Raw genomic sequence first — 13,128 nt, forward strand, 5'->3', positions numbered from 1 at the left:
TATAGATTTTTATAATATATATATGTATATATACATATATTTATAGTTTCATTTATGCCATTATTATTATATTATTTATGTTCTTTATTTAATATTATATTTTATAAATATTATTTTAATGATAAAAATTTTTTTTTGTTTAAAATAAGTGAAGAAATAGAAACAGCAGGAAGTATATACAACAAAATACTTATTGATATATTGTACTGCTTGCAAAAGTTTGTCTTATTTTAATTAATTAGTAAAAAATTATACATTCATTGTCACACAATACATTAAATCTATTAACATTAATCAAACTATTCAAATATATTTTTAATTTAGTAAATACTTATTCAAAATCTTATATTTATTACTTAACATAATAACAGGTTGTTTATCAACTAACTGATTATCATATTCACAAATAAATCGTAATTTATATCACGTTTTTAACTCTCATACTTTCTCTTTCTAAAAAATTTTTATCCATTACACATTTTCTGTAACTCTTGTAATTGTCTTTGAAGATGCATAGCGCGTAATTTATTCAATGCTATTCTCTTTTCAAATGTTTGTACCAAAGGTTTTGTAATAATATCTGTTATGTGAATCAACGCCCGTGTTCTGACTGTAAAAGAAAAAAAATCCATATTCCTTGATTTATTATTTTCATATTGTCAAATATTAGATAAAAGAGAGATAGTTAAATGAATTATTTATTAATCTAAACACATTTTTAATATATTTTAATATAAAATAAATGGAATGATACATACCAGCATTATTATGAATACTGGCAAGGACATCTGGATGATCTTTACAGGCCTCAGCCATATCTTCTTCTTCTTGTACCAAAATTTTTGACAGGTCTGTCATTGTCTGCAAGTATTTATTTTTAAGTAGAAGGCAGTTTTTGTAACACTTAATTTTTTCTAATTTTTTTTTAACAATAGATTAAAATCTTACTCTCAAACATCTGTCCGAAATATCTGGAGTATGTACTATCTCCAATGGTATTTCTGTGGCTTCACCATTATCTGATTGAAAGCAATTTAAAAAGATCTCATGTTCCTATAAAATAAAAAAAAATCATTACATTATTATAATTTATCTATGTCAAGTTTTAATATTACATGTCACATAGTCCATTATATCTCATATATATATATATATATATATATATATATATATATATATATAAATTTAAAAATTCTATAATGCCATGCAATTATTTATAATAACGACTAGATAAAATTAGATGAATTTCTTTTTCAGTGATATAAGCCATTGCAGTAATCACATATTTTATGTATTTTATATATATTGATGTAAATATTAAGATAAGAAAATATACCTTTGATTCTTTGCCTTCTGAAAATACTGAAAATATTAAGCCTACAAAACTGTGATCCATTGTTTGATAAGTAGCCTGAGTTCTAACATCTGCAAAATAAAAATAATGAATGTAATTTAACAACTTTTTTATATGTAAACATTTTGACAAAAGAAATATTTTTAATACATACCCACGTGTGACGGGCAAACTGTAATATGTGGATGAGAATGATACCATCCAAGAACACGCATGGGTCGATTTAATTCCACTGTTAATCGTTCAGCTTCAGCAGCAGCTTTCAATAATTGCTCAGAAGAAATTTCTACCCTATCTTTCTTTTTGTCTAAACGTCGTAAAATGATAACAGCTGATATTTTTGCTATTCCACATGCAAACTAAAATATGAGTAATTAATGCCTACTTGTCTCATTAATTTAAAAAAATATTAAGAAATTATAAAATATTTAAAAATCCAACATACATTGCCAATGAGTAAACCCATCACCTCAAAGTTTTCTGTTGATAAAGCATGTTGCAAACATACCATGTATACATCTGTTTGCAACTCTACTTTTTGCAATGGGGAATCATCCATTGTTTATATAAAGATATTAAACCTGTGAAAATAACACGGATACAAATTATAAGTTTACAATTACAAAATTTAATTATTGCATTTGACACATGTATATAGCAAAAATACTTTTTATTTTATATTATAGATACTTTATTAAGTTTATGAGGCAAAACAGGAATATAATTCCAAAACAATGACAAATGATAGATTAATATATATCTGAACTCTGAAAATTATATCTCTCTATGGAAATATTAAAAATCTCATATATGTGTATGTACAATTGTGTATATACTCACATATATACAAGTGATTTATTAAAGTAACCTCTCTCCTAATTCTAAATTGACCCTCATATGTCATTATTTATTCATTGACGTTGGCTTATTGAATATATTTGATATATGACATATATATATTGAAAGCCATTCTTAGTCTACTTCTGGATTAAATATTATTAAAAATATAAGAGTATATATGTGTATTTTACCTATTCACTAATATTGTGAAGTTAAATGTAGTTTTTTTCCTTTCCGTTGACACAATTGGTTTCTTCAATAAATTTTTAAATCCTTCGTTTTTGACGTTCGCCAAAAATAATAGTGACTTAATTATTTAATACAACAGTGTTGAATCGCGATTAATTAACAATTCATAACAAATTGGCAATTTCTTTTATTGCTAAAAACACATTCGAAAAGTGTGAATCCAAAGACAAATTTTTCTCACGTGAATAAATAAACAGGTTATTTTATATATCTGTTAATATGTGTGGGCTTTGCGATAAAAAAAAAACTCTTATTGACAGATCAATGTTTATCGATTCCACCGATTTTATCTGTACTTCGCTGAAATACACACACGTAATATGTAGTTATTATATGCTGTCGCAATTTGCCGCAGCGGCGTCTGAGTCTGAGACTGAAATAGGTATGTATATTTTATTACGCACGACACACACACACAATGAAAGGTAATATTTAGCGCACATCCCATGGATTGTAACATACGTCTATACGTGAACAGACAGGTGCACACATACGTATACCAGAGTATACTTCTGATTGCTTTCGATCCCACTTTGGAGTTTGGAGTTCAATTAAGAGGTGGTGTGATGCGCGTGGTGTGATGCTCAAAAGATGCCTGTAATCAGTTTTTTGTCATCTTACGGCGAGGTAATGTCAATAAGAGCTACGCGAGGTTATGTCGGATGTTACGAGAGCAGTTAGTTATCGTTAAATAATTTGTTAACTTGCAAATTATTATATATTATTTATGTATTACGCAGATAACGACGGCAATGCCAAGGAATTTGTCACGTCATGGTAGACGATAAAGCGTCAATTACTACGGAAACCAAGTATCGTATAGTAAATGTGGATCGGGATAACTCAAGGGAGACGCAACGTGTAAAAGCAACGATGCCTTCGGAATTGAGATCAATCAGCACGAGTGACTGGATTACAGTCATCGTTCTCTGTTTCGTAAATCTTATAAATTATATGGACCGTTTTACGGTCGCCGGTGAGTCTTGCTTTATAAATATATTGGGATTAATAAAGATATCGAAGAATATTTGTCATTTAACGAAAGATTGTATAAACATAAATATGTTATTTTTTTAAATATATATTTGCAAATAAAATTTTCTTTTTTTTTCTATAGGTATATTGACTGACATCAAACAGGATTTTAGTATTGGAAATGACATGTCTGGGCTTCTACAAACTGCATTTATCTTGAGCTACATGGTGTTCGCGCCATTATTTGGATATCTGGGAGATCGCTATAGTAGAAAATTGATTATGAGTGGTGGTGTATTCCTATGGTGCTTAATGACATTTATTGGTTCTTATATGAAGGTAAATATAATTTATTCTATGTAAAGTATGAATCTCGTATAGATAGAATAAATGTACAAGTACTGCACGTAATAAATTGGTTTAATAAATTGGTCACTCTATATGAAATAATATTACATAAAGTATATAATATTTTTAATTTATTTCAGCGTTTTGGATGGTTCCTATTCTTTAGAGCACTTGTTGGTATAGGAGAAGCAAGTTACTCTACAATTGCCCCAACAATAATTAGTGATTTATTTGTGAAAGATGTACGTTCCAAAATGCTTGCTCTATTTTACTTCGCTATTCCAGTTGGAAGGTATATTGATTTTATACAATTAGGGTATATATATATATATATATATATACATACATTGTGTAATATACTTATTTTATGTACACATAAATTTTTTATTCTAGTGGTTTAGGATATATCATAGGCGGTGAAACAGCTCGTATCACTGGCAATTGGCAATGGGGGTTACGGATTACTCCTATATTAGGTATTGTAGCAATTATACTGTTGCTCACTGTAATCAGAGATCCTATCAGAGGTGAGCGAGAAGGTGGCGTTCATTTGACGACTACCACATGGTCGCGTGATATCAAGGAATTATTGAAAAAGTAATTAGCTGTATATATTTTCATCATTAGAAAACTATAATTAATTCTCATTGGTCTTTTTATTTATTATATTTTTCTATTAAAAAGCTTTGATCTATATTGTGTCAATTGCTCTATCATTTATTGTTCTGAAAAAACAGGACAAATTCTAAACTAATTTATCATAATTTAATACTAAATTTGTTACATTTACATATAATATATATTTTTTTTTCAGTCCAAGCTTTATGCTGTCTACTGCCGGATTTACTTGTGTGGCGTTTGTCACTGGTGCTCTGGCATGGTGGGCACCAACATATCTACAATATGGTTTTAAATTACTTCCTTATGAAATGAAAATGGATCCAGAGGAGTATGTTTTTTAAAATTCGTTGTAACAACATGAATTTATAAAAAATTCGTTGTAACAATATGAATTTATAAAAATTGATACATAGTAAGAGAATATGTGTCTTAAAAATACTACATAAATGTATCTTAATGTTTTAGCGTCGCATATAAATTTGGATTAATTGGTATGGCATCTGGTCTAATAGGTGTACCATTAGGTTCAACTATAGCACAAAAATTACGAAAATATTGGCAACAAGCTGACCCTCTAATATGCGCCATAGGTCTTCTAATAAGCGCTCCTTTATTATTCTTCGCTATGATTACTGCCAATACAAACTCTACTCTCTGTTATGTATTAATATTCTTTGGTCAATTGTCATTAAATTTGAATTGGTCTATCGTAGCAGATATGTTATTGGTGAGAAAAAGGACTTAACTAAAAAAGATAATTATTTTTTATGATTATTTCTATTTTAATATATAATTTAATAATTCTTGTATATATATATTATGTCCAGTACGTAGTAATTCCTACGAGGAGGTCTACAGCAGAGGCATTCCAAATACTTATTGCACATGCTCTTGGAGATGCAGGCAGCCCCTATCTTATTGGACTTGTACGTAGAAATAACTTCATTACTAATTAGACAAATAGATTCATTAGTATTGGAAAATTAATGTTTTATTTTTGTTTTAGATATCAGAAGGATTAAAGTCCACTCTTCTACCAGATTTAGCTATAGGAGGACAATCTACTGTTCATGACAATCAAAACATCGTCGAGTTTCGTAGCCTGCAATACGCGATGTTTCTTACAATGTTTGTAGAAGTAATTGGTGCTCTGTTTTTCTTCCTGACAGCACTACATATACAAAAAGATAAAGCATTGGTCGAGCTTGCTATTGCAGGTAAGTAAAAGACTATGGCTTAACACTAGTTAGGACAAAATTTATATTTAATAATTTATATTTAAACAACGCACTTTGTTTTGCATGTCCACATTAAAATCATTACTAACACTGATTACTAAAGCTTGATATATGTTTGACATACACATGCATACACCCACACTGATAAAAACAATGTAAAGGTTCTTAACTCACTCTAAAATTACTTTTTATATGCAAAATACATTAACACAAGTGTAATTCTTCTAATTTTTTTAAATATTTAATACTAACCACTCTATAATGCTATAGACACATAACCACTATTATTAAATAAAGAATCGGGACAGTGTTCACACATACAATTCACAATATAATTTGGTAAGTGCAATACACATAAATATATATGTAATTGAAATATTGAAAAATCTAAGAAGATGATCTGAGGAGATGTATTATATTTGTTGACGTCATTATCACATATAATGATGCTGTATTAATAAATTAACATATATTTACATACACATATAATAAATACATATACATAATATAATGTATATTACCCCTATAGTATATTCTGGTTGGAATGTGAAATAAAAATTTGCAATTCTACTAAAACATTCTATTTTTATACAGTACATGAATTGTTCTCAACTTTGGAGTTACAAGCACAAGTTTTGGGATCAAAAAAAAGGTAGTATGCAAATTGCAGTATTATTTAACACGTTAAGCGCCAAAAAATTTTTATTTATTATATATTGAAATATATCGTGCAATAATAAAAAATATAAAATTAGAGAGAGTGTTTCAAAAAAGATATATTCTTAGTATTAAATATAATATGATAATATATAATAATAGAGAGAGAGTAGAATATAAAATATATACAAAGTATATATGTATGTGAACTAGTCTATAAGATTACAAGGATAGTTAAAAGAATATTTTATTCCTTCTCGTATATTTTTTTTTGTCTTACTACATTTATTTTTATTAATTAACGAAATTATCAAGTATGTTAATTAATACTTAACAAAACTTATTAAAGAAGATACATTAGTTTTAATTTTTCTAGAAATGATAAAAGAACTTTTAAACATGAGCTCTTTAAATTATTTTTTTTTAATTTTGTATTTATTAAACATCGTGGCGCTTAACTTGTTAAAAACTTAAGATTGTTTACATTAATTTTTTTATTATTGTAAATCAATTATATTATATTGTAAACAAATTCTATATACAATCATTAATCTTGAGATTATTTTTTACATATAGTTTTAAATCTTTATTTTATGTTCCAACATTTTTAGAATGGAGTAACATTTATATATTTGTACATACATTAAATCCAATTTAATATTAGAAATATGTAATGTCTATGAAAAAGATGTTTTAATCATATTTCATGAATACCTTTATTTATACTTGTGATATTAATCTATTAAAAAATGGTGCTTAACGTGTTAAGGAATGCAAATTAAAAATAATAATATTAATAATAATTTTAGCAAATAACAATTAAATGTATGTGCGCACGGTTGACGTTCTTTTGCAGATATTGTATAACCCTTTTCATATTTTTTACTATCATTATTTTCATTTTTATTTTTTATATATAATTCCATATATGAATTATTACAATTAGTCATATCTATAACAAAAATCATCATATTGTCTTATTACACACAACTAATAGTTATATTTTTTTATTATATTGAATTTATTTTTATAATTTTTCGATTTATAGATGAATGATTGAGACATTTTTCACATACACTCTTATAAAAGACATAAAGCTTTATGTCTTTCATCTTGAAATTTTTTTAGTTTCAAATATATAAAAAGTTATATTTAATATTTACAAAAATACATTTTGTATACAATTTTATTTTAATTTTTAAAAATATAAGTGTTAAATTTTTTAATTTACAAAAATACATGTATATTTGAATATTTCAGTAATTATTAAATATAGAGAAAAATTGATGGAAAGAGAGATATTTATCATTTTTGTTATTTTATACATTTTGCTATATTAAATTATTGAAACATTTTTCAGAAACGGACTTTATTTATTGTAGACAGTACATGGTCTAGTATGGAATGTGCATGTGGTTATTTTTATATAACATACAAACATCTTTCTTACAGACAAATTTCTAGATACTAAGAATAATGGGCAAGCTGAATCAACGCATTTATAGATCATCATTCACTGGGCCTCATCTGATAGTGTGCTGTGTATCTGGTACATAATTTATTTTCATGATTTCATTGTTCTTTTTTTATTTAATTTGGTAATCAATTTAATCGAATCTGATTCTCTATACAGATGAAACAACCTTCTATTCTATATCTAACTATACTTGTTTGTAATTGTGTCTGTGTGTGTGTATATATGTTTATGTAAAAATTCAAAAACTTGGCATTTAAAAAGAGATGCTATAGTTTTATTAAATTATAAAACTTTATTACATTAGGATATATTTACATTAAGATATATTCACAATATATGTGAAAAATGATGCTTCACACATATATAATATACACACATATGCATATATATATATATATGCTATCAATAACTTTTATTTTTTATTCTTAAAAAATTCTTAAGAATTTTGTGTGAGATTTAATAGCTGAATATAATATATTGATGTATATATTTAGCTATTGAATCCCCGTCCACGTGCGAAGAGAATTTATTTTATTTTAAAAAATATATATCGATTGATTTTATAATAAAATTTACGTAATTTATTTGATTAAATTGATTATCAATTATATCATTTCATTATTTTTATTTTACATTTTACAATGAGGTTTACAAATCATATTTTTAGTTTAAATTTTTCGATATTTTTTTTTATGAATAATGTATTGAAATTATTTAAAAAAATATAATTACTTTTTTCTCTTGTTTATTTATTTCGGATTTATAAGGATGCATGAGGATGCTTAAATTTAGAAATATAAAGCTTTTTTTCTCCTTACTTACACTATTTTGGTTTCATATTTTGCCCGTGGATGTCATAAATGGGAAAAGTGTATTAAGCAATTTTAAATTTGGCTATATTTAGACACTTTAAAGAATTGCAAAAATAATATAAAGATTATATTATTTTTTTTAATAAGAAATTATAATAAAATAGGGAATATAGGCTTAATTCTTCTAATTACGATTGATATTAACGTTAGAATCTCAACATTAAAATGGTTTACTTTTACAAATATGTTTTACGAGGAGTGAAAAATTATATTATGCAAACAATTATGACTAAATTTAATATATTGATGTGATATGATATCATCCTTTGGACTGATGAAGCTTGCCTACAGATTTTTGTATGTAACATGACTAGGTGTAAGACTATGTTGTGAATGTATGTGTGGATACGGTATAATATTGCATGTATATTTTTAAAGAATTAGATATATTGCAATCAATATAAAGAACGGATTAATGCAATATATAATTACATGATTTGTTCTTTTAGATTGTTTTATATATATAATTTTATCTATATGTTTGTATTTCTATCTCTGTATGGTTTTGCTTTAGAAAATTAAGAATATAAATGGTATAGCTACACTGACAGAAAAATGAGTAGATGATATTTTGAACTGCATTTTTGCACAATTTATGTTTGATGTTGTAAAGATTATTGTCGCTATAATATTTTGATCACAACAAATGGATTTTAGCATTTTTAAAATCGTAATAAATGCTTTGAAAGACTTTTAGAATACTGCTTACGTATATCTGTTGCCTTTTTATTAATGGACATATTTGTTGCATGTGTGTGTTTTATTTTATTCTACTATATTCTATAAATTTCATGTCTCCTTATACAGAAATGAAAGTTTTTTCAATATTTAATGTTATTGCTTTTTGAATGTTACTTGTTAATGGGGTATTCTGATATATATTATGATTGGGGTAATATACTTCATATAAGAATTAATTAATTTAATTAAACATTATAGCACAAGTTTTTCTAATGATATTTTAATAATACTACGTATTTAACATTTGTAAATATATTTATATGTATATGATATTTATATATAAATTAGTATACTATTTACACCTGCCGAAATTTATCTCTGTGTGTGACTGGATCTATATAAAAATTATGATATGTAAAAGATATGCATATACAATACAATAGCTTTTTTATATTATTTTCAGGTGGAAGTATTTCAGACTCAGTATGTATTTGCAATGACGCAGTTGACAGTGAATTACAAAATGATAGAAATACAATATTAGAATATAATAGGCATTACGACGACGAACCGTCTCATATATAAGTCTTGTATTCTTATTACTTTAGATGTTATGGTTATTACGAGTGTACAGTATAGTACAATATTAAATATCAGATATTGATTTGGTTTTACAAAACAAGATGTGTCATATATTGACACAGAAATATATATGTTCTGTATACAGAACGTATTTATGAAGAAAATTTGCATATAATCATAATGAAGAGTATCCTCAGAGAGGTAGTTGTGTAAGTTACCACTGTTAATAGTGTACAAAACATTTGATTCGCAAACAATGAAATCTTAGGATGTGAATAAAATGCCATCTTTATAAATTGTACAATATTTTTAAATATTATATTTTTATAATCTCTCATTGCAAATTCACATATGTAGCATATTACTGAAATCATTACATAATATGTAGCATATTACTGAAATTATCACATAATAGATGCAAATTGTATGAACAATAATACATTAATATTTAATACAATAATGCTATATTAGTAAATAATTAATTTGCATGTAAAATAGATTAGTATTTTTTGATCAAATTATCAGTAATATTCACACTTTCGGTATTAAATTATAAAAGTTTACTAACTAACAGTTACGCGATTCTTTATAAGAAATATTGTCATGAACTGTGCTCTGTAAAATTAATTAATTATATATATATATAAAATTAATTAATTAATATGTATTACTATTAAGTTTGTCAACTAAGAAGTGGATATACATTTGGATAATTATAAGTATGAATATGACTATATTTTTTCTTAAAGTATTAGAATTTTTATCATTTTTTTTAAACAATACATCACATTAGCAATAACTGCAATGAATTGAATTGAAAAAGTTATAATTGTTATAGATCTCAGACTTGATATTATCCTCTTCTTTCTTTCAATGACATAAAAATATTAAATAGATGTAATTTTTTTTACACAACAAATTCTTTTAAAATAGGTATTTATTATTATATGTGGATTCTCTCTCTTCCTTTAATATTTACAATATATATTTTTTCTGTATAATGTGCTTATTAAAAATATTTATAACTCTCAATCAGAAATTTAATATTTTGTTATATAAAATGTAATTTACAGACAATATTAAAAGTTGAGTATATAGATCTGTCTATAAAATATATATATTAAAGTCTAATATCTATAAAATATTATTGTATAATTATATTATTGTATAATTAAATCTTTATATCTGTACACTTATATAAAAGGAAAGTAAGCACAGAATTATTATAGAATTGATTAATTAGGTAAGATTATTAAATTAATAACTCCAAATTAATGAATTATAAAATTCTTTATCACAAAATAAATGCAGCTAACAAACTATAATTATATTGTATGCGCTTTTATTTAAATCTATATTTAACATTTAGTTAAGTAAAACGCATGATAACAATATAAACAAATGCATAAATACTTTTAGCACATTTTTATATTAAAAAATGCAATATTTATATGTATAAAATGATAAGTAGAAATTATATACAAATTATAAAATTAATCTACATTTAATTGTTTTAATTATAAGAAAAAAACTTCACACACACACATACATTACATTATGTATTAAATCTGTTTGTATGTAATCGTCCACAGTAATATATATCTTTTATTATATCTTATATGATTTAGAGACAATCTTTATTGCAATCATCTCTTTCGTTAAAAACAGGATTTTATAAAACAAATTCACAAATTTTTTTAAATTTAATTTTTTACCGACTTTTCATAAAAATATATATTTATTTTCAATAGTGCTTATTATGAATGTTTATTTACCATATGAATATTTTTGCCTAATATTTCGTGAATACTATATATTACAAATACTTTGATCGTTTTCTTAGAGCACTCTGTATACGCAAAATACGTCGCAGCCTCGTGTAGCACATATATACAGATCGCGATGCGTCACAAATAAGCGAGCGAAACTGGTATTTTTAATGGGAAGTCGAAGACAGGCTGAATAGAGTGAGTTATCGGAGAGGGAAGCGACACTCGGTTTCTTTGATCAATAATGAAACTTCTCTTTGCCTTCCTCACTGTCTCCCCCCATTTTCCTCCTCTCTTTCTTTCTCATATTGTGCCTTTTTTCCACGGGGGTCTGTCGCTCGATCCTTGTTTTCTCACCCCCTGCACACTCTTACGCGGTCTCTTGTTCACCCCTTCTCATCTCCATCTTACCGCTCTGTCTTATCTTATACATTTTTAACCCTTACTTCGGCCCCCGCGTAGACAAGGAGAAATGCTCAAAGCGAGAGCCAAGTTTTAACAATCCTTAAGATGTACCCCCAAGGCCGCTGGTCCTCTTTCTTCTAGATAATCCACTCGGCGATCCGTTCGCGCGTGAGCCTCTATGCAAAAAGACTTGATAGCCTGCATCCTTCAAAGAGTGACTTGAAATCCACGAGGAATTTGGGTCTTCTGAAAAAGACTTTCTTGGTAATCAATAGTTAAAATTTCGTCTAATGTGAAGTACATCAAATCTATCGAAAAGGAGAGCAAATTAAATTAAACTTAATTTAGTCAAAGAAATGTTATTTGATACAATTTTTAAAGTCAATTTATATTTCGTATCAAAAAGCATAATTTTGTTTCATTAATTTTTTAAATTGAAATATAATCTCTTAAAACTCTCTCTATGTTTTTATATTTCTGTCATATCTTTGTAATTTCATTAAAAAGAAATTGACTTTAAATTGATTAAAAACCTTAATTTAGAAAATTAATGGGATAAAAATAGAACAATACTATGTAGATATTTAAAAATAATAAATAATTTTTATAAAACTTTTATGAAACTTTTAAGTTTGATGTTTCTTTATGCTTTCTTATTGTAGAAATTCCTATTTATAAGTATAATTAATTATAAAACATTTTTGCAAAAACAGCTCTGTTTTATATATATATATATATATATATATATATATATATATGCATACAAATACTTACAATTAAATTTAATGAATTATCGACAGATTTACTAATTAATATTTTCTTCTTTAAAAGATAGTGAAGGAAAACACTGTAAACACAATGATAAATTAATAGAAGAAATAGATCAAATTAATACATATTATAAAAATATCTGATAAGTATATCAGTGTAAAATATAAAGTGTAATATAAATTATAAAAAATGTTTTAGTTTTGTTATAAATATACTTATAATTATATATATATATATATATATATATATATATATATATATATTTTTTTTTTTACAAAGGCTCATGATA

The 13,128-nt window shown here is 25.5% G+C and overlaps 2 protein-coding genes across 5 annotated transcripts; one reads left to right on the top strand and one right to left on the bottom strand.

Annotated features, from left to right (window-relative positions):
* Nucleotides 1-302: 302 nt before the first annotated feature.
* LOC140663777 (lys-63-specific deubiquitinase BRCC36) lies at nucleotides 303-3,038 on the bottom strand. 2 transcript variants are annotated; one of them, XM_072888236.1, is made up of 8 exons: nucleotides 2,906-3,038; nucleotides 2,386-2,816; nucleotides 1,800-1,935; nucleotides 1,509-1,713; nucleotides 1,337-1,425; nucleotides 949-1,053; nucleotides 759-861; nucleotides 307-610 (listed from the first exon to the last, which is right to left on the bottom strand). In XM_072888236.1, the coding sequence occupies exons 3-8, from the start codon at nucleotides 1,911-1,913 to the stop codon at nucleotides 465-467; spliced, it is 762 nt and encodes a 253-aa protein (XP_072744337.1). In that variant the 5' UTR covers nucleotides 1,914-1,935; nucleotides 2,386-2,816; nucleotides 2,906-3,038; the 3' UTR covers nucleotides 307-464. The 2 variants fall into 2 exon arrangements, with proteins under 2 accessions (XP_072744339.1, XP_072744337.1); XM_072888238.1 differs by lacking the exons at nucleotides 2,386-2,816; nucleotides 2,906-3,038 and adding an exon at nucleotides 2,195-2,365 and having other exon boundaries at nucleotides 303-610.
* Nucleotides 2,931-10,189, top strand: Spin (lysolipid transporter protein spinster). Of its 3 annotated transcripts, XM_072888235.1 has the most exons (11): nucleotides 2,931-3,070; nucleotides 3,184-3,419; nucleotides 3,561-3,757; nucleotides 3,907-4,058; nucleotides 4,160-4,363; nucleotides 4,581-4,715; nucleotides 4,853-5,114; nucleotides 5,215-5,313; nucleotides 5,394-5,604; nucleotides 7,735-7,831; nucleotides 9,776-10,189. In XM_072888235.1, the coding sequence occupies exons 2-10, from the start codon at nucleotides 3,218-3,220 to the stop codon at nucleotides 7,785-7,787; spliced, it is 1,515 nt and encodes a 504-aa protein (XP_072744336.1). In that variant the 5' UTR covers nucleotides 2,931-3,070; nucleotides 3,184-3,217; the 3' UTR covers nucleotides 7,788-7,831; nucleotides 9,776-10,189. The 3 variants fall into 3 exon arrangements, with proteins under 3 accessions (XP_072744336.1, XP_072744334.1, XP_072744335.1); XM_072888233.1 differs by lacking the exon at nucleotides 7,735-7,831; XM_072888234.1 differs by lacking the exons at nucleotides 2,931-3,070; nucleotides 7,735-7,831 and adding an exon at nucleotides 3,088-3,119.
* Nucleotides 10,190-13,128: the final 2,939 nt, after the last annotated feature.

The sequence above is a fragment of the Anoplolepis gracilipes genome, chromosome 3 (assembly GCF_047496725.1).
Source record: "Anoplolepis gracilipes chromosome 3, ASM4749672v1, whole genome shotgun sequence".
NCBI classification, from domain to species: Eukaryota; Metazoa; Arthropoda; class Insecta; order Hymenoptera; family Formicidae; genus Anoplolepis; species Anoplolepis gracilipes.